The 20,652-nt window shown below is 47.9% G+C and overlaps 1 protein-coding gene across 4 annotated transcripts in view; it reads left to right on the top strand.

The window, feature by feature from the left end:
- Sfxn5 (sideroflexin 5) overlaps nt 1-20,652 on the top strand; it is a 130,201-nt gene that overhangs the window by 75,869 nt on the left and 33,680 nt on the right. For 3 of the 4 annotated variants that reach the window (XM_069988962.1, XM_069988964.1, XM_069988963.1), the window contains exons 11-13: nt 10,648-10,763; nt 13,343-13,428; nt 19,784-19,901. In XM_069988962.1, coding sequence (XP_069845063.1) covers nt 10,648-10,763; nt 13,343-13,428; nt 19,784-19,901 — 320 coding nt within the window. The remainder of the gene's footprint in view (nt 1-10,647; nt 10,764-13,342; nt 13,429-19,783; nt 19,902-20,652) is intronic. The other variant, XM_069988965.1, reaches the window with a different exon arrangement.

Raw genomic sequence — 20,652 nt, 5'->3', positions numbered from 1 at the left:
GTGTGTGCTTGTGTGTGTGTGTGTGTGAGTGTGTGTGTGAGTGCATGTGCACACGCACACATGCGCATGCACTGAGTTCATGGGAAGCCCTTGATCCCCCTGCAGCCCCCTCTCTCCCTCAAGGTGGTTTCAGAGCTCTCCATGCCCCTGGTCTAAAACAGCAATCACGTGAGAAATCTCAGTTTCTATTTATACATGGAGATGTTAGGAAAGACGGTGAGCCCAGGAGCATGTGTGCTGGCATCGGAATCGATTGGGGACTGGTAATTAATTTGTTTAGACCTTAATTAATTCTCCAGTTCTTTCTTATTTGTGGACTGTCACGCTTAATTGTGTTCAGGAGCTTGAGCTCAGAGCAGGCCCTCCATTAATTGACGGGAAGTTGCTGTGAGGTGGAAGTTAATGGTTTGGGAAGCTGGGCAAACAGTGTAATTAAAGGTCAATAGAGGAAGCATCGGAAAAATACACACCCCTAGGTCCAGCCACCGGTCTCCAGGAGCAGATGCCATTCTTGGGGAGGCAGTTCCCACAAACAGCCATTTTGTGAGGCCTTAAGGAAAGGCAGAGCCGGGGAAGGGAAAGGGACATCAGCAGGAGGGAAGGACACTGGCCGGGGGACTAGATAAGTAGCTGTCAGGACTGGGCAGGGGTTTGGGGGAAGTAGAGACCACAGAGGTCATCTCAGCACTTCTCTAGACTTGCTGCCCCAAGCTGTGTACATGGATGTAGGCAGGAAGCGCTGGAGGTCACCCTCAGCCTGCATGTGGAGAAGGTAATGGCAATGGATGTAGTCAGCTAATAAACACCTCCATTTGGGCCTAAGCTCCCCCGGTGGGGGAGGCCTGAGCCTCAGCCTCAGGCCTCGGCCAACTCCTTCCACAGAGCAACCTTCCCACATGGACCGGAAATACCAACCTCAGCATCCTCTGCTGGCAAATTGTTTCTTCCAGTGTCATTCCCCAGCAGTCCCTCTTGTGAAATGTCAAAATGTAGTTCATGGCCACAAAAAGATCTCTGTGCTCACTGGTGAGCCATTGAACAGGATATCCAGGCAGTCTTTGCAAGATCTGTTTGTATCGTACCCAGTGTCATCCCCCCACCCCCACCACCATGAGTACCCCTCCAGCCCCTTTCTGCCTCAGACTAAATGGGTCTTTGCCATCTCAATTGCCCTTTTCTCCAGGGATCTTTCTTTGTGTTGTTCAGGCCACCCTGCCTTCCTCATCCAGGAGGTAACTGCAGTGCTACCTGAGCCCCATCCACCCCCAATCAAACCACAGACCCCCAGGCTTGCTGCTCCTCCACTCCTCCTCCCCTGTGAGTAGCAGGCAGCAGTTATGCTGCGCCCTGGGACAGGTGCTTCCACCATGGCAGTTAGTGGCACGTTATGAGGCATTCATTGCCTTTGGGCTCCCCTCTTGGCTACTCATGCAGTGTTCTGGTTTTCATACAGGTTTTCACCATCACCCTTGTGCAGTCTTTTGGTCAGCGGTTGTAGTAGATGATTGGTGGCCCACCACTCATCACCTGATCCTAGCCATGTTACCCAACTTTTCAGGCCGTGGCTGCCCCAACTATAAAAAGGGGGTGCTTGTATCTCTAAAGCAGAGTGTTCATGGGGATCAAACATTGCCCTTCTCCCAACACATCACAAGTAAATTTTAGTCCCCCTCCACCTGCCTTAACCAAGGAGCATCTGCAGACTTGATTGGGGATCAAGGAGTGAGCAAATGCCCAAAACGGCACAAAAAGCAAATATTCCAGTGACAAGTACTATAAAGCTTCATAGAGGATGAAAGCCCTTAGACATAATTTCTAAGTCATCTTCCAGTACTTCCTACATTTTAGGAATCTAACATGAGCTGAATTATTTAGAGAGAATATTTGGAGAGAGAGAGAGAAGTACCCCATGGATTCTGAGGGGCCACTAAAGAGCCCTCATGACAGAATCTTTCTGGAAAAGTAAGTAGATCTAGAATTGAAAAAGTCTCAGAACCAGCATGAGTCTGCAGCTTGTGTCAGGCTTCTGAAGGACAAGACCAATGGGTCCAAATCAGCTGGATAAAATCTCTAGTGGTGACTAGCCATTATTTCATGGCTGCCTTTGATGAAGGAGGCCTATGGCTCTTGTTTAAGGAATGGAGCCACCAACCTGGCAGGGCTGTAAGTTCACCAGCAAGTGTAAAAAGACCGGTAGAGGTGCGCTGATATAAGATGTGCTGGTCTCCAAAATGTAACAGTACAATTGTTAATAGGGCACCAATACCTAACCTAGCTGAAGGACCTAGGATGAAGATCCTGGACAGAGGAGGGTTTCATGGGCTGGATGCTTAGAATGAGTTCACTGGATAGTGTGTATGCTCAGATGTCAACCGTGTTACTAAAAATAGGATGTCCAGCTGGGTGCTGGTGGCTCATGCCTGCAGTCCTAGCTACTCAGGACGCTGAATTTGGAGGATCATGGTTTGAAGCTAGCTAGGGTATGAAAGTCTGTGGGGGGCTGGGAAGGTGGCTCAGTGGTAGAACGCTTGCCTTGCATGCATGAGGCCCTGGGTTCGATTCCTTAGCACCACATAAGCAAAAAGAAAAAAGCCAGAAGTGGTGCTGTGGCTCAAGTGGTAGAGCGCTAGCCTTGAGCTGAAGAGCTGAGGGACAGCGCCCAGGCCCAGAGTTCAGGCCCCACGACTGGACCCAAAAAAAAAAAGAAAGAAAGTCTGTGGGACTCTTATCTCCAATAAACTAAAATTTAAAAAAAAAAAGCTGGAAATGAAGCTGTGGTTCAAGCAAAAAAGTACTAGAACCTTGAACAAAAGAAGTTCAGAGACAGTGTCCAGGCCCTGAGTTGAAGCCCCTAAGGACTAACACAAAATAGAAAGAGGAGGAGGAGGAAGAGGAGGAGGAAGAGAGATGACCATAATGAAGGAAGGAGTCTATAATCAGACTAGTCAAAGTATTTCTGATAAATGGGAGCCCAGCAAGGGTGGCAAGATCTCCTGATAAAATTAATTAATTAATTAAGAGCACAGTCTGTTATTAGAATGAGCTACATGGCCCCCTAGGTTTTAGGGAAGGGTCCAATGACCAGACAGGCCCAAAAATTATACAGGGATCTCATAGGTGTTTCAGAGAAGCTTGCCCAGGACCTGACATACAGTATTTCCTGAATAGAATGGCCTTCCAATTGAGCTTTTTTACCATTCCTAAAATTCAGAAAGCAGAGAAAGTCAGAAGGTTTGCGGCAGAGGGAGGGAGATGCACAAAGGAGGAAGAAGGGGTTTTGAGTATGTGATTTGGGCTTGAGCATTTATCTACAACCATAGGAAACCAATGCAGAGTGCAAAGCCAAGGACACAGCAATTCGGCAAGAGGAAGCTTTTCAGAAGAGGGATGCATTGTTAGTAGCAATCTTCCCTGAAGTCAGCCCACAGCTAGATTTACAGGCTGATTTTCCAGTCTAGAAATTCCTGGTCCTTGCTTGGTACTACAATATGGGTGTGACATGTCCCCAGATTCCCAAGCTATTGAAAAGAAAACCTGTGCCATTCAGCACTGCTTCTCAGATGAAGTAACAGGGACTGCGAGTATTTAGGTATTCATCATCATTTACTAAATGTCACTCCACTCTGCTGGGATTTGCATGTGAAGATGGTACATGCACGCTTGTAAATACACAGATCATCTGGGCAGGACATGAGAACCTAGCTACTGTCGCTGCCTCTGGGAAGGGGATCAAACTAAGGGTCAGGGCTGTGGGCAAACTCCCACCTTTTACCCAGTTGTAACTCTTTGCCCTGTGCAATGAAAGGAGGAGATACCTATTTTATATCATACACTAAAATAAATTCCATAGAGATTATAGGCCTTGGGGCTGGGAAGGTGGCTCAGTGGTAGAGTGCTTGCCTTGCATGCATGAGGTCCTGGGTTCGATTCCTCAGCACCACATAAAGCAAAAAGAAAAAAAAAGCCGGAAGTGGCGCTGTGGCTCAAGTGTGGCTAGCCTTGAGCTGAAGAGCTGAGGGAACTGAGGGACAGTGCCCAGGCCCAGAGTTCAGACTCCACAACCGGACCAAAAAAAAAAAAAGAGAGAGAGATTATAGGCCTAAATGTGAAAAGTAATAGTTTAATACTTTAAAAAATAAGCAGAGATGAACATTGAAGTATCAGTGGAATTTCTTTCTTTCTTTTAAACTGGTACTAGAGTTTAAACTGAGGTACTCACACTTGTTAGATAGGTGCTCTACAACTTCAACTATACCCCTCAGCCCTGAAATTTCTTCATTTTTTTTTATTTTTATTTTTGGGTCCAGTCGTGGGGCCTGAACTCTGGGCCTGGGTGCTGTCCCTCAGCTCTTCAGCTCAAGGCTAGCGCTCTACCACTTGAGCCACAGTGCCACTTCCAGCTTTTTTCTTTTTGCTTATGTGGTGCTGAGGAATCGAACCCAGGGCCTCATGCATGCAAGGCAAGCGCTCTATTGCTGAGCCACCTTCCCAGCCCAGCCCTGAAATTTCTTAATGATACCAAAAATACACAACAGAAAGGGAAAAGGTTTATTTGATATACTAAAATATGTATATTTGATATATTAAAATATATAACTATATAACAGAAGACACCACTAACAGAGTAAGGAAAACCAGTCAAAGGCTGGAAGTAGCCTTTTGTAAACCATTTAACCAATGAGGATTAGGTTCTGTTATGTATTTTTAAAAACTTTTGCAAATTGACTTTTTTCTTAGCTTCAGAAAGTTACCTTTGACCATTCATAAGAATGAGTTCATGGTTTTTTATCTTTATCTTTTTTTTTTTTTTTTTGTGGCTGGCCTCTGTGTAGACTAGGCTAGTCTAAAGCTTGTGATCCTCCTACTTCAGCCTCTATAGTGCTAGGATATCAGAGATGTGTCAATACTCCTTCACCAAATCTTTTTCTTAATAATGTTGAAGCTATTCGATTGTGAGTGTTTTTGCTGAAATAAGAAAAAAACCCTCCACTCCTTAAATAATATTTTTTTAAATGTGTTTTTTACAGACAGCTAGTTTCAGATGAGATCAGCAAGTCTCCCCTTCCTTTTTACTCTGCTTTGCTGTGGCCTAGTGGGCTTCTTCTTCAAGCTAGCTTCTTTTATGGTCATAAGACAACTAAAGCAATTCCAATCTTCCCAATTGTGTTGGGAGGACAAGAAGCTCTGTCTTTTATCTGCCCCTCACACGGGATGGGACCTTTCCCAGGATTCCCAGAAGACAGCCCTCATTCGCTAGGGTTGAGTCACCTGTCCCTTTCTACACCAATCGCTGGCAAAGGGAGAATTGTCGCTATTCATTTCAAATAATTTTTGGGGAATACCATAGTTATTGGGAATCAGTCACCACTGACCTCCATAGCTTAACATTATCATAGCTAATAAATATATTTTCCCAGTCTCATATTTCTAATAGAATGAAAACAGGACTGGTGTTATGACTCAGGTGGTAGAGCACTTGCCTAGCAAAGTGAAGCCCTGAGTTCAGTCACCAGCACCACCAAACAACAACAACAAATCTCTAAGATGTGTGTGTGTGTGTGTGTGTGTGTGTGTGTGTGTGTGTGTGTGCCAGTGCTTGAACTCACTGAGCTTTTGTGCTCAAGGCTAGTATTCTATCCCTTGAGCCACAGCTCCATTTACAGCTTTTTGGTAGGTTTTTGGAGATAAGAGTCTCACAGACTTTCCTGCCTAGGCTGGGTTTGAGCTCTTAACCTCCCAAATAGCTAGGATTATAGGTATAAGCCATCAGCACCTAAGTTGGCTTTAAAAGTTTGTATAGCATGATTACATTCACATTATAAAAATTCAAATAATATACAATCATTTAGTGTAAAAATGCAGAAGCCTCTAAATAACAGGCCCTAAGTCTCAAATTGAGTTCTTTGCTCCCAGGGCAGTGCTCTGTGAGACATGAGGTTCCAAAACATTACCTGTGGATTTATGCACACATATGCACGGGGATAGCAATTACAGGGTTTTTACATACAGTAAATCATCATGCATATACTCAGTAGCTTTTTTCACATAACAGTTTGTTTTGGAGATCTTCCCATGTGAGTTCCCTAATGGTGGACATTTAGGTTGTTTCTAATTATTTGCTCTTACAAACAGTGCTATAATTAACATCCTTGTAAATGTCTCTTTGTGCATATGGGCAAGCATTTCTTTAGGGTAGCTATCTATGGTTTGGCAATTTCTACTGCCTTTAATTGCATTGCCTGGTATCTGGCAGACAATCTTCTGCATGTACAATAACTTTTCATGTCCGTGCACCATTATAGTGTAAGTTTGAAAAAGATGTTTTAGGCAACAATTAGGAATCTAAGTTTAAGTTCAAATTCTGTGTGGATTGCTGTGGTCGGCTGAGGTGACAATTGAATGAAGAGATTCCTCTCCATGTGACAAAGTTCACACAGATAAAGGCAGTTATGGTGGCCTTGGCAGGTAAGATGTCCCCTCCCCCATGCCTTAGGACACAACATTGTTTTGTTCTTGTTGATTTTTGTGCCAGGACTAGGGCTTGAATTCTGGGCCTCACATTCTCCTTTAGCTTTTTTGCTCAAGGCTAGTGTCTATCATTTTTTGGTGATTAACTGGACTAAAGAGTCTCTTGGATTTGAACTTTGATTCTCAGATCTCAGCCTCCTCACCAGCTAGGATTATAGACTTGAGCCATTAGCACCTGGCTCACGTCATGATTTTCTAAACATTAAAATATGATAAAATGCAACTGGGCTCAGTGCCTCATACCCATAAGCCTAGCTACTGAGAGTAGGAGGATTGAGGTTCAAGATCAACCTGGACAAAAAGTTCAAGAGACCCCATTTTGATCAATAAATAGACCAGGCAGAGTGGTGTGCACCTGTCCACTACTCAGGAAGCATAAAAAGGAGAATCATAGTCCAGGCTGTCCTTGGCAAAAAGAGAGACCTTATTAGAAAAATAATGAAAGCAAAAAAAAAAAGCTAAGGGTGTGGTTCAAGTAGTAGATTGTCTGCCTAGCAACTGCTACGCCCTGGAGTTCAAATCTCCAGTACTGGTAGATAAACAGTAGATAGGCTGATGGTGATAGATAGATAGATAGATAGATAGATAGATAGATAGATAGATAGATAGATAGATAGATGTGGGGAACTAGATCTTAGAATTGAAGAGCTATGAAATCCTAATTTCTCAAAATCAATTGCCTATGGCTCTAGTGTTTGAATGATCCTTTCCCCAGTGAGTTGATAGAACTACTTTCCTACCAATCCATTTCCCACACAGGTATGTATGATGCTGGACTGCACTGTGTTGAGCTACTTTATTCTGTGCTGGCTACTGGGACAGACTTCCCTGAAGCCTTCGTACTGAGAATGTTCTTGCACATTTGTCTACTTCTCTTTCTTTTTTCCCCCATACTATGGCGTTTATACTGGGTGCTTCATTAGCTGTTCACAATCTTCATGACGTTACCTCACAATGGGTCAGATGTGAGAACATCTGCAGCAGTCAAGTGCGTTTTCCTCAGGACTTCACACTGAGCTTGCCATCAGTGTGAAGCAAGCGCTCTCCTTTCTCTCTCTCTCTTTTCATGACATTTCCAAGCATTGCTGCTCCAACATCAGTTATGTTGAGTCTTGAATGGTGTCAATCTGAGTTGAAAATGTGCCAGCTTTCTTAACATTATCTCTAACAGACTGCTTAATTAACCTGATGATACTGTCAATAGTATATTTTCCTGTGTTAGAAAAGAGACCTATGATTGCGCTACTCCTCTCCCCTCCCTTCCCCTTCCTTCCCTTTCCCTTCCCTTCATTTCCCTTCCCCTCCTTTTCCCTTTCCCTTCCCTTCCCTTCCTTTTCCCTTTCCTCCTCTCTTTTCCTCTCCTCCTCTCCTCTTCTCTCTTCTCTTCCACCCTATTCCTCCTCTCCCCTCCTTTCCCTCCTCTCTGGCATGTACCAGCCCTGTGTTCTTACTACTCACGACTAGGGATGTTGGAAGCATGCACATATACGAGTTCTGTGTAAATGGACAGAAGAGATTATAGGGCATGGCCATCCACATAGGCAGTAGTTACATGGAGTTACATAGGCCACTATTCCACTAGGGAGCTTTGGAGCAGCCATCATTCAGAAGTGGGCTGTAAGCTTTTTTTTTTTCCCTGTCTTTTTTTTCATCCATCTAGCTTAGATAGGGCCCCCAGTAGTGTCGTAGAGAGGCTGCCTGAGGGGAAAAAAAGGAGGCTGGCTTTTGACTTTGGTCTCATGTGGTTTTGTGTTTGAACCAAGCCCTTCTGTGCCCTGCTACCTCTATAGTCCACATCTGGGAATTATAGAGAGTAAGATGCCACCATGAACCTGGGGCTGGTCTACACCTCCAAGTTGACACACTCTCTTTTTCTGCCAGGCTTTCTCACACATATACATACAAAATAGGGACTGGAGACATTTTGACTGTCTTCAGCTTCCTCTGACCTGGTGTGGGTGCAGCCTGTGCTCAGAGATCACATAACTGTAATCTGGCTCTGCCTGAAGTGGTGGTGGCGGCAGTGGTGGTGTTGATGGTGGTGCTGGTGGCGGCAGTGGTGGAAGGTATTCTCAGGCGGCAGGGATCCAGGTCTCCCAGGGCAGAAAGCCCTTCTCCCCTCCAGTGATTTTCTTGGTTATTCTGGGAACCGAACCTAGCAGCCTCAACTTGGGGATGCAGAGCATAGCTCCAACCACTAGAGGGCGTGTCAGTAACATGCGGCCAGGTGCCAAGACCTTTTGGGGGCCCTTTTAGGGCCCTGGGTGTCCTAGGACACCTGGAAAAACATAAGAGTTAAGACTGACCCAAACCCAGATGGCCCCCCTCCTCCAGGTCATTCCCTGCTGCTCTTTCTTAATTCTCCTGCTGTGGCTGAGATAAGATTTTCTCAATGTGTGCACGGTTGACATATGAGAACCAATAATCTCTTGTGGAGCTGTCCTTGGAGCCAAGAGACCTTTAGCAGCTCTGGCCAGCCCATCTCCTATGCGCTAGTAGCACCTTCATCCGCACTTCCAGATCTTGGGAACCCAAAATGCCTCCAGACGTGGCCAAATGTCTCCCCAAATTGCCCCTGCTTGAAAGCCACTGTTGAGACAGGTGAGCATGTCTGCCGTGGGCCCGGAGGACGGGAGGCTTGAAGGGCCCGCTGTGGTTAGCATTCCACAGTGTGGAGACAGCAGAGATGACATATGTGCTCTAAATACATTTTAGAACTGTGTTTTGCTCTCCTGCTTTTCCTCTCCAAAGACTGCAAAGCCTCTCGGTCTTTGCCTTGGTTTATTCCACCTCCTCCCTTTATGGCAATAGAGACTGAGGTTCAGAGGGCCCAAGCTTTTAAGCCACCCCTCATCTCCAGAGGCCTTGTCCCCCAGCTGTGAGCACTCTGGACTGTGGGGCTCCCTAGCCATTGGCTTTGACCTCAGGAGCATCTGTGGGCTCCCTCCTACTCCTCCGGCACCCTGGGCCTTGCCACCCCTCCAGCTCCCCAAACCCAGTGCCCCCCCCCACCAGAGGGGGGGAAGCAGCAGGTGTTGATGCTAATCAGCGTTCACAGCCCAGAACTGCAGTCGCTCCCAGGCTCACACACTCCCCAAAATTAAACACTCATTATACAAAATTAATTGACATTAATTAGCAAAAATTAAAACTTTAAACACAGCAAGGCGCTTTGGGGGGAGGAATGGAGCAGGCGGGCTCTGCATTTGTCACCCCCCTACTTCCCACCCGCCTACTACCCCCAAGTCTCCCCACTTCCATCCTGAAGCAGGGCTGGAGGAGTTCAGTCCAGATCTGTACCAGCACCTCACAATCAGCCCAGTGAATCCCAGTTGAGGATGGCAAGAAGAGGTACCCTGTGCTAGTCACTAACTGATTCATGCCCCCCCCCCCCAGATTCCGCATCTAGTGCTTTACTAACAAGCCAGGAGCCTCCTCTCAGTCCAAGTCTCCATGAGCTCAGGGACAGGCGGGGCCAATTGAAGTGTCTGAACCACTCTGCCTGGCCCCACATACCTGCTCCTGGGTACCTAGAGGTTTAGACACTGTCGATTGTCTGCTCTGTCCCACTTCTCTGTGTGACCTCAGAGAAGTTCCCCCTCCCCTCTGAATCTCCATCTCCATCCATATGATGAGGGGGTGGTGCTGGGTGAGCACTGAGGTTCCTGCCTGCTCTGGCACCTGCTGTCAGGGATGCAAATCTCTGGGAATTTGATTCACTCTGAGCAGAGGCAGGAGGGGCTGAATATGGAACATGGGAACTAGCACTTCAAGAGAGCCCCGGATGGCCCAGGGAGCTGAGCTGCTGGTGATGGAACACCAGACCTCAAAGAGGAGGGTCTTGAGATCCTTCTAGATTAGAAGCTACTTCATCTGATTATAGGGCTTGCCCCAAAGGAAGGCAGCGACCTTGAGCTCCCTGAGCTTTGAATACTTTCCCCCTAACACCTGTTATTTTTACTTGCCCGGTGCCTGAGGGACTCCAGATCCCTCCCCCCGGCTAATAGGATGACAGAACCACATCCTCAGCACCCTTGTGGCCTGAGCAGGGAAGGAGCCAAGTTGAAAGCCATCCTCCACCTCACCCCTGCTTTTGCACCTCTCTCTCTCTTTCTTCAGCCAGTGCCAATATCTGCAACGTGGTCCTCATGCGGTACGGGGAGCTGGAGGAAGGGATTGATGTCCTGGATGCTGATGGCAACCTTGTGGGCTCCTCCAAGATTGCAGCCAGACATGTAAGTTGGCCGGGGGGAGGGGAGGGGGGGGCAGAGGCCCTGGGAAGGGATTGGTTTTCCCATAACATGTGCATCACCATAGTACGCTGTTTTTGTGCTCTGGATGTCTCCTCCTCACTGCGGCCTACCCCAGCCCCACTGTGTATGAGCCCTAGGCTTCACAGTCTGTTCCCAGTCAAATTTGTCCCCTCTAATGGTTCCTCACTTCAACCTCCCTCTCATCGACACTATGAAAGGTCTCCATTTCTTGTCTCAGCCCCTCAGGACCCAACTCCTCAGTTGAGGTGTTAATTGGTGAGGGCAGAGGAGAATCCCCAGGGCTTTTTCCCCAGTCCAAGGCACAGGACCCTGCCACCACCCTCCCTAGGCCTCCACATCCTCCTGGGTATGAACAGAAAGCCTGAGCAATGGCAGGTAGTGTGATTAGTGGGGACTTTAGCAGTGGGAGCCAGCACTGTGTGTGTAAGGATTTCAGGCTGATAGAGGCCACTGCATGGTTTGAAGAGTGTTCTCACAAGACCCTCATTTACCTATGGCTTCCCTGGTCCCATCCACTCTAGCACACGGGATTTAAAACCCATATCCTGTGCTTTCCCAGCCTTCATCCTGATGGTTGATGGCTCATCCTGCTACCCCAGGCTCTGGCCTGTGAGTGCTGGGGATGGAATAAGTAGTCAGCCATGAATGGACTGAGCGTTCACCTCTGCTCCAGCCCCTGTCTCTCAGCAGCTCCCACCTGAGGCCAGAGCCTTTCTCCTGTCCATGAGGCCTCTTCATAGCCATAGATCCTCCCTCACCACCAGTCTCAGGAAGTTCAGGACCCATCCAGGGCTTTGAAGGGAGAGAGGCTAGGGGTGCCATGCTAATAGTGCATCCTCTAGTCGGTGCCCTAGCTCTAAGGCCTTCCATCCTTTTCTCTACCTGGGACTAATCATGAAAAGTCCAAGTTCCTGAAAGAAACTTTCAGCCTTCCAACCATCATCAGAGTGGATTTAGCCTCAATTTTCTTTTTTCTTTCTTTCTTTTTTTTTTTTTTTTTTTTTTTGTCAGCTCTGGGGCTTGAACTCTGGGCTTGGGCACTATCCCTTAGCTCTTCAGTCAAGGAGAGCACTCTGCTGCTTGAGCCATAGCGCCACTTCCAGTTTTCTAGTGCTTTATTGGAGATAAGAGTCTCACGGACTTTCCTGCCCGGGCTGGCTTTGAACCGGGATCCTCAGATCTCAGCCTCCTGAGTAGCTAGGATTTCAGGCGTGAGCCACCAGCGCCTGGCTTAGCCTCAATTTTCTATGTGTTCCTAGCCTCCTTCTGCAACCAGCCCTTGTGAGAGAGGTCAGCCATAATTCCTCCGCACAGCCCAACCACAAGGCAAGCCAAGCTCCTGCAGCCCTGGGCTTCCTTCAGTCAGACTTGACCTCTTACTTGCTGCCTGGGGAAAAACTAGGGATTGGTGAGCTCTGAGCCATTCCTGGGGCCTCCACTGAGGATGGGAGCCATGGGGCTAAAGGGACTCCCCACAGTGACTGTCCAAACACAGAACTGCCCCTGAGTTGTGATCATGCTATGACCCTCAGGAATCCCATGGGTTCTCCAAGATCAAAGGCCTAGTCAGAGCCTACATAGAGACACTTCAGTTGCTTAGCAGAAGCTTTTCTCCAGAGCCAGGAGATGCCAGGACTTCTGAATCTCTAATAAGTACACCCACAACCTCTTCCCTCTCCTCAGTACCCAGCCTTCAGTGGCTCAGCTGGCTCTAGCTGTTTGTTCTGGCTCTTACAATGCCTGCTTTATTTTTTGGTATTATTGTTTTGTTGGTTGGCTGGTTGGTGATACTGGAGTGGAGTGCTTGCAAGCACCCTACCACTTGGGCCATGTCCCCATCCATGCTTTTATTATATTTCAAAATTAGGTCTCCAGCTTTTGCCCAGGCTGATAGGACCAAAAGCCTCCTACCTCTGCTTCCTGAGAAGCTGAGATTATAGGTGTTAACCACACCTTTGTGTGTGTGTGTGTGTGTGTGTGTGTGTGTGTACTGGAGCTTGAACTCAAGGTCTGGTACTCTTGCGAGGCTCTTTCACTGATGGCTAGTATTCTATCATTTGAGCCATGCTTCCAGTTCTAGCCTTTTGCTCTTTATCTTTTAGAGATAAAGAGTCAGATTTGTGTGCTTAGTTTGCCTTCAAATGGCAATCCTCAGCTTCCTAAGTGGCTAGTGCTATAGGCATGAGCCACCACATTGAGCCCTGCTTCTGCTTTGTTTTGAGAGTATCTCAGGTCCTCCATGGACCTCCTGAACACCAGTGCCTTCCTGGGATGCTTCTGTTACCACCTCTCCCTGCACATGGCAGGTGACAGGAATCTGCTCTTTTCAAATGTGTGTGGTAAGAAGATGAAGATGTGGGCTTTTTTTCCTGGTGTCTAGAATATAGTTAGTGAACTGTGCCATGAATAATTCCATGCTGCCAGATGTGCACACACACCTAAGGCTCCAGGGCAGCAGTTTACTGCCAGGTGGCTGTCCCTCACCCCCACCCCAACCCCTCTCACCACAACCTGTCTCCTCTCCCCCCTCCCCCCCGCAGGCCCTGCTGGAGACGGCACTGACGCGAGTGGTCCTGCCCATGCCCATCCTGGTGCTTCCCCCGATCGTCATGTCCATGCTGGAGAAGTGAGTTGGGCAGCAGGATGGAGGAGCTGTTGGGGAGGAGAGTGAGGAAGAGGAACCAGTGGGCCCAGAGCAAAGGAAGGGAGCTGCTGGCAGCTTGCTCGTTTTTGTTTCAAGGATGGAAAATATCCTGCTCCATTTTCAGACTCCCAGACAGTGAGGCTGCAATGGTTCCTTGAGAATTCATGGACTTATGCTATGCAGATCCCATGTGACTATCCACAGACTATCCCAGAGACAGTCTGTGAACAAGGCTGGCCCAGTTCTGAGGGGTTGGCAGTTTGAGGGAGTATCTGTGTGCCTGAGAGAGAGAAAGAGAAAGAGAGGGAGGGAGGGAGAAAGAGAGAGAAAGACAATGAGAGAGAGAATGTCTATACTCTACAAACAATGCGGGACCACTAAGCAACAGAGGTTGGGGATTATGATAAGAAGACTAGATTTGGGGTTAGCACTACCCCTTGAAAGCATCTACCATGAAGTAACTCAGCACCTTGATGAGACTTAGTTTCTTCTTACAAAACAGGAGAGATGTTCTCAGAGAGATATTCTAAGGATGCATATTTGTCATGACCATAAAGAATAAGTGAACATAGCTGGGTGTCTGTGGCTCACACCTGTAATCCTAGCTACTTAGGAGGCTGAGATCAGAAGATTGTGGTTTGAAGCCAGCCCAGGTAGGAAAGTCTGTAAGACTTTTATCTCTAATTAAACACCCCAAAACCAGAAGTGGAGCTGTGGCTCTAGTGGTATAGAGCACTAGCCTTGAACACAAAATCTCAAAGACAGCACCCAAGCCCAGGGTTCAAGCCTAAGGAACAGTGTGTGTGTGTGTGTGTGTGTGTGTGTGTGTGTGTGTGTGTGTGTGTGTGTGTGTGTGTGTGTGTGTGTGTGTGTGTGTGTGTGTGTGTGTGTGTGTGTTCAGTAATAGTTGAACAAATGAATGAACAAATGAATGAATGAGTGCTCTCATTTAATCCTCCTAACAAACAGTGTGAAGAGATATGATGACATCCCCATTTTGCAGATTTGGGAAAGAAAGCAAAGAGATGTGTGTCCTCTAATTATAGTCACACACTAGAGAATGGTAGAACTAGGATGGTCAAGGATGGTAGGCTAGCCTGGGCTCTTTCTATCACATTGGCTGCTCTCAGGTCTTAAGACCGTGTTAGATCATCAGCATGAATTTGGGTCCTGCCCTCCATTGGGTCTGACATCAGAAAGACAAGTATACCTTGTCAGCCACAGGTGAGACCAGGTAGAGTGTGATGAGGGCCAGATGAGGGCCAGGAGGCAGCACTATGGGCCCAGCAGCAAGGTGTTCTAGTCTCTGGAGAAGAGCCACACTGAGCCTGAGTGTAGGATAGGACTTTGAAGAAGAGTGGTCTTTCTGGGCAGGGTTTCTAGCTTGGAAGGGTCCAATCTGGCAGAAGCAAAGCATACTGGTGCTAAATGAGGGGCCCTGTGTGCCCAGCTGAGATGAACCCTCTCTTGTAGAAGAGGATGGAGCTTCTAGGTATTCCTGAGCAGGGGCATGTTAAGCACTGGAATTTAGGAAAATCTGGGACTGGATATGTAGCTCAGTGGCAGAGCACTTGCCTAACATGTTAAAGGCCCTGGGTTAGATCTTCAGAACTTCAAAATCATCATCATCATCATCATCATCTCATCATGTGGTATGGAAGTTTGCAAGTTTGCTGTGGCCCTTGTGTATATAGCCCCTCATAAACTGAGATTGTCCCCAAATACCAATAACTGAAAGTACTGGCAGAGACAAGGAGTGAATAAGGAAGGCAAGGCTTCTGTCTTCAGTTCAGCTGAATCCTGGACTTTGAAAATGTGAAATAGGTTTGTCATGCACTGGTAACCTAGCACTTGTACCAGTGTGGTAAGACAGAGCATTCACAGGACAGGTGAAACATCCTTATTCTCAAACAGGCACTGAAGGGCATTAGAAGCCTAGGATTTGTAGCAAGCTGATCTTCTGGGGCTCAGGAAAGCCGCTCAGGGAGATAGAGTCCCATCTGCCCATGGCTGGTGTCACACTGCTCTGAAGGACGGAATGTGGAAGCACTTGGCTGGCTGGGCTATCATGTTGCAGGACATCCTTTGTTCATCTGGGATATAGCCCTGCCCTATCTCACAGTATTGCATTCCCAGCCCAGTATACAGGTCTTGGGGGTACCCTGAGAACTAGAACTAGAACCAGGAGGAGGTAGAAAGTTGGTTCAGCTATCATTCACAGACCTGTCCATCAGCAAGAATGTGCAGAGTGGGGGGAGGGGGAGAGGACATGGTTTGTATTATTGCCTTTTCAGTCTGTATCTGAGCTGAATTTTTAGAAAGTGGAATGATGGTTAGTGTCTCTCGTTTCTTTGAGGACTTAAACTTTGATTTGGAAGCCTTAGGAGATGGTACTATGATTATTCTAGTTCTGAACCTTTCCAGCCTTGTGTCTGGGGTGACACATTGTCTGGATCTGTTTGGGCTCCAAAGAAGGCCTCTGAAGGGTAGTGAAAGGTTAGCTATTTGAGGCTCCTGGCAGTTTTGAAAGTGCTTGGTCCGTTCCTGGAGCTCCTGAGAGGTTCTCTGGGAAAAAGAAAGAGTCTAGGCCCAGAGTTCCCCAAAGAATAACAAAAGGAGGTCTAGTTCGTGTCTCAAAGACTTCCAGGGCTCACATATAGTGTGGAACCACAAGAGTGAGTGGAAGGAAAGGTGGGGTGAGCTGAGATTTCTAGTAGCAAATGAAATCTAGACTCTTGTTCAGCCACTTTCTGTCAGTGTGCTGTCGTCATGGAACTTTCCCCAGCCTCAGTTTCCCTGAAAACTATGGATACTTGCCCTCATCATCTTGCTTTTTGAGGCTTGTCATTTTGCATTCTTTGTAGGGCCTTCCCAAGTACCACATTTTCTTCTAGTGGGAGGGGACGTCCCCCCTTACCCCCACCCCCACCCTGTGCCCGGGTTGGGTGTGGGGGTCTGGACAGGCTGGGAGAAAAGACAAAAGAACACTTACAAAGCAGCCTACTTGCAAATTAATGGAGTGCAAACGAAAACTGCGCTCCAAGTGCTGAAGGAATGCACTGCACTGGGAGACCAGCTGTTGTGTGGTGGCTGGGGGAGGGGGGGAGTGCTGGGATTCAACTTGCTTGCCTCTGGCCTCAGTTTATCCTCTCCGGGAGCACTCAGAGCCAAGGAGCCTAGGCCTTCTGCTAGGATAAGATGGAAGTGAAGCTTAGCAAAGGTTTTCACTCCAGAGACATCCTCTGCCCCCACCATCCCTGCAGGTACAGGTTTCACACCCCAGGCCCTCCCCACAGCATCTACTAGCTGGGTTCAGACCCAGGGTTGGATGCTTCCTGTATGTAACCACCACCCAATACAGAGGCAGGTGCCTATGCCAGATCCAGAGGGCCACCGTTTACTCCCCTACACCTATAGCCCTGAGACAGGAAAAACACAACAGACTGGATCTAAGCAATGTGAGGGTCCAGGCAGCACCCACAGTGGGTCCCTGAATCCGCTCCCCCAGCTTCCTTCACTCTCTGGGATCCGGGTCTTTCCTTTCTCCAGGCATTCGCACATCTCTCCATCTGCATATTTTAACTCCCCCAGCTGCCTTTCCAATCCCTTCCTGCCATTTCCCTCTCCTCCTCCCCTCCCCCATCCTGCTGTGTTAGCTCCCTGCTCTGGGCTAAGGACTCTATTTTGCCTGCAGCCTGGGACCTCCATCCTGAGTTGGGAGCTTGGGCTGGGGTTGGGGGGGGGAGAAGGGGAGCTTCCTGAACCCTCACTTGCCCAGAAGGAGACTTCAGACAGACATCCTCTTGAGAGGAGTCAAGGTCACAACCCACTTGAAAGGAGTTCTGTCTGGTGTCCCCTTGGCCCTCAGTAAGAACCAAGGACTGAGCCCAGGTCCTGTCCCCACCTGCCTGGAAGAGTTTCATTCATTTTTCCTTACCCTGTCCTGCCTTCAGTGACCCTCCAAGTTGTGCCTCCAGGAGCTTCCTGTTCCCTGCCACTGCCACTGGAATAGAAAGGCAGCCTTACTTTAGCTAGGGAGTCAACTGTGTGCCCCACCTTCCAGGTTTGGCTTAGAAGTTGATCCCAGCTGGAAGCCCATTTAGGGCCAGTATCAGCCTCTCCCAGTCTCTCCATGCCTCCTGTAGAAGTCCAGGAGGAATGGGGCTAGCATGGATCAGAAGGAGAGATTGGGTATGAGCTTGCTGTAGGTTTCTTTGCCCTGTGGTTCATCTTTGGAAACTGCCTCTTCTCTAGTAGCTCCACTTTGGCTTCAACTCTGGCTGTTGGACAGCTGGCCACAGGGATCTTACCTCCTTCTCATTCATAATGTAGGCAATAACCACAACTATAATGGTAACATAATTACTGAACACTTACTTGGGGCCCAGCGCGGCTGACCCTTTTGTTTTCACAGGAGCGATGTGTAATTCTTTACTAATACCTGAGCGGGAGCATCCTGGCATGGGGTTCCTCAGAAGTAATCAAGGAATCATCAATTTAAGACTCATGATAAGGGTCTAAAACCTAGGATCTTATGGCTCAAGGGCCTCTAAGGAGTTTGTATTTTTAACCAGCCACGAGATCATTCTGGTGCACATGGAAGTGAGAACTACTGCTCCCAAGTTGGGGCTCTTGGGATAAGTGTTCTAAAAGGTAAGGGTGATACAGGAGTTTTGCCTGACCACACACCCACACACTGAGGCCCTGTTCCTTAAGGTAGCAGTTGTATAACAAATGCTTGAGATCATCAATTTATAAAGAGAAAAGATTTATTTGGCTCATAGGTTCCGAGCATTCTACCCATGATCTATTGGCCCTGTTGCTTTAGGCCTGTGGAAGGCAACTCAAACCCAACCTCCTGATGGACAGAAAGTGAAGAGAAAGGGGTGGTGTCTCATTCTTTCAGTGACCTGAAGATTTCCTATTAGGCCCTCCTTTTTCCTTCTTTCCTTCCTTCCTTCCTTCTTTTCTTCCTTCCTTCCTTCCTTTTCTTCCTTCCTTCCTTCCTTCCTTCTTTTTCTGTTGGTTGTGGGGCTTGAACTCACGGCCTAGGCTGTCCCTGAGCCTTTTCATGCTCAAGGTTAGCGCTTTATCACTTGAGCCACAGTTCCACTTCTGGTTTTTTAGTGGTTTATTGGAGATAAGAGTTTCACAGGGATTTTTCTGCCTAGGCTGGCTTCAAACCGCAATCCTCAGGTCTCAGCCTCCTGAGTAGCTAGGATTACAGGAGTGAGCCACTGGTGCCTAGCTTCAATAGCACCATGCTGAAGACTAAACCTTTAACACACATGGCCTTTGATGGACATTTAAGATCCAGAGATCTCTCAACTATGGTCAGGGCCAGGCCTACTTAAGTGGGGAAGGGACAGAGCCCCAACATGTCCCTTTTATACCAGGAGCTGGTCACATGTTTGTTGAGGTAACTATTAAGGTCAGACCTAGTGTCCATCTAATATCCTCTGGCACATAGTCCATATTCCTGGTACCCCTGGGCCTCCCAAGTGGCATGCCAAATAGCTCCTAGAGGTATTGTGCAGGTATGCTGGCTAGCCAGTGTGGCCTCTATTCTGTCTGAGGAACCTATTCCGTCCTGGAGATTAAGGACTTAAGGATCCTTGAAGGGGAGGAATCCCAACTCCAAAGACTGCTGTTATAAAGAGTGGGTACCAGCTGTGATATACTAAGGATGAAGCTGGCAAAGGGTCTTGAAGGTGAAAGCCAAGAGCAACTGTCTCTGGCAGATTTGGCCTTGGCCTTGGCCAGATCACTGTCCTTCTCCATGGCTCTTGAGTGGAAGCTGATAAGATGTTCAGTGGAAGGCCTTCTGCTCCCACTCGTAAGACAGGATCATCTCTTTTGGGGTTATGTGTGTGTGTGTGCCTGTGTGTGTAGGTATATGTGTGCTTTGTTCCCAACTCTACTCCCATGGACCCCCACCAACTCTGATTTGTTTGCTATTTAATTATGAAGTACCATTGAAGGTGATCAATGTGTGTGTCTGTCTAGGAGGAGGGCTGACAGACTTTCTCTTGTCTTCTTGGTGTGTGACCCTGATAGAGCCTGAATGAACACTGTGTGGGTCTCCTACAAGTGTCCATTTATGACTTGAGTAGCTGAAGGTACAGCAGTGTCTTTCATGTCCAGGCCTAGGGAAAGCAGTGATGATTGCAGAAGGACCCAAAGATGGAATTCCACTACATCTATTAGCTGCATGCAGGCACTGGCTACGCAGCCATGCTTCCCTGGTCCTAAGATGGAGTGGGACCCAGCATGGTGGCTAGCACCAGCTCACTCCTTCTTTGGGCCTCATAGGGCTCCTTCTTCTTCTCCTCAACAGGACAGCTCTCCTACAGGCGCGTCCAAGGCTGCTCCTGCCTGTGCAAAGCCTCGTGTGCCTGGCAGCCTTTGGCCTGGCCCTGCCGCTGGCCATCAGCCTCTTTCCACAGATGTCAGAGGTCAGTGGGGACTTCTTGGTAGTAAGGAGGGTGGGCAGATACCACAGTTGGGTCATTTGTTAACAAAGATTTATTCAGTGCTGAACCTTATTACTGTGTGAAGCACTATAGTTAGAAATGAGACTGGCCCAGGCTCTGACCCCTGAGTTGAAGGTTTAGGAATAAACACAATGATGAAACAGGGGATAGAACATGAAGTTCAAGGTTGGCACTGGTGGCTCACACCTGTAATTCTACCTACTCAGGAGGTTGAGATCCGAGGATCACAGTTTGAAGCTGACCGTGGCAGGAAAGTTCATGAGTTGCTTATCTCCAGTTTACCACCAAAAAGCTAGAAGTAGAGGTGTGGCTCAAGTGGTAGAGTCCTAGTCTGAAGCAAAAAAGCTAAAGGAAGCCAGGCAGTGGTGGCTCACACCTGTAATCCTAGTGACTCAGGAGGCTGAGATCTGAGGATCATGGTTTGAAGCCAGCCTAAGCAGGAAAGTGTGTGAGATCCTCATCTCCAATTAACCACCCCAGAAAACCAAAAGTGATGCTGTGGCTCAAAGTGGTAGAGTACTAGCCTTGAGTGAAAAAGCTTGGGGACAGTCCAGGCCCTGAGTTCAAGACCCCTGACTGACATTACACACACACACACACACACACACACACACACACACACACACACACACACACACACACACACACACACAAAGATTTTTTTTTTGTTGTTAAAAAGCTAAGGGACAGTGCTCAGGCCCTGAGTTCAAAC

The sequence above is a fragment of the Dipodomys merriami genome, unplaced genomic scaffold (assembly GCF_024711535.1).
Source record: "Dipodomys merriami isolate MVZ:Mamm:240054 unplaced genomic scaffold, mDipMer1.0.p SCAF_37, whole genome shotgun sequence".
Lineage (NCBI taxonomy): Eukaryota > Metazoa > Chordata > Mammalia > Rodentia > Heteromyidae > Dipodomys > Dipodomys merriami.
The sequence above is the reverse complement of the archived record's forward strand: the minus strand, read 5'-3'. Positions and strand labels throughout refer to the sequence as shown.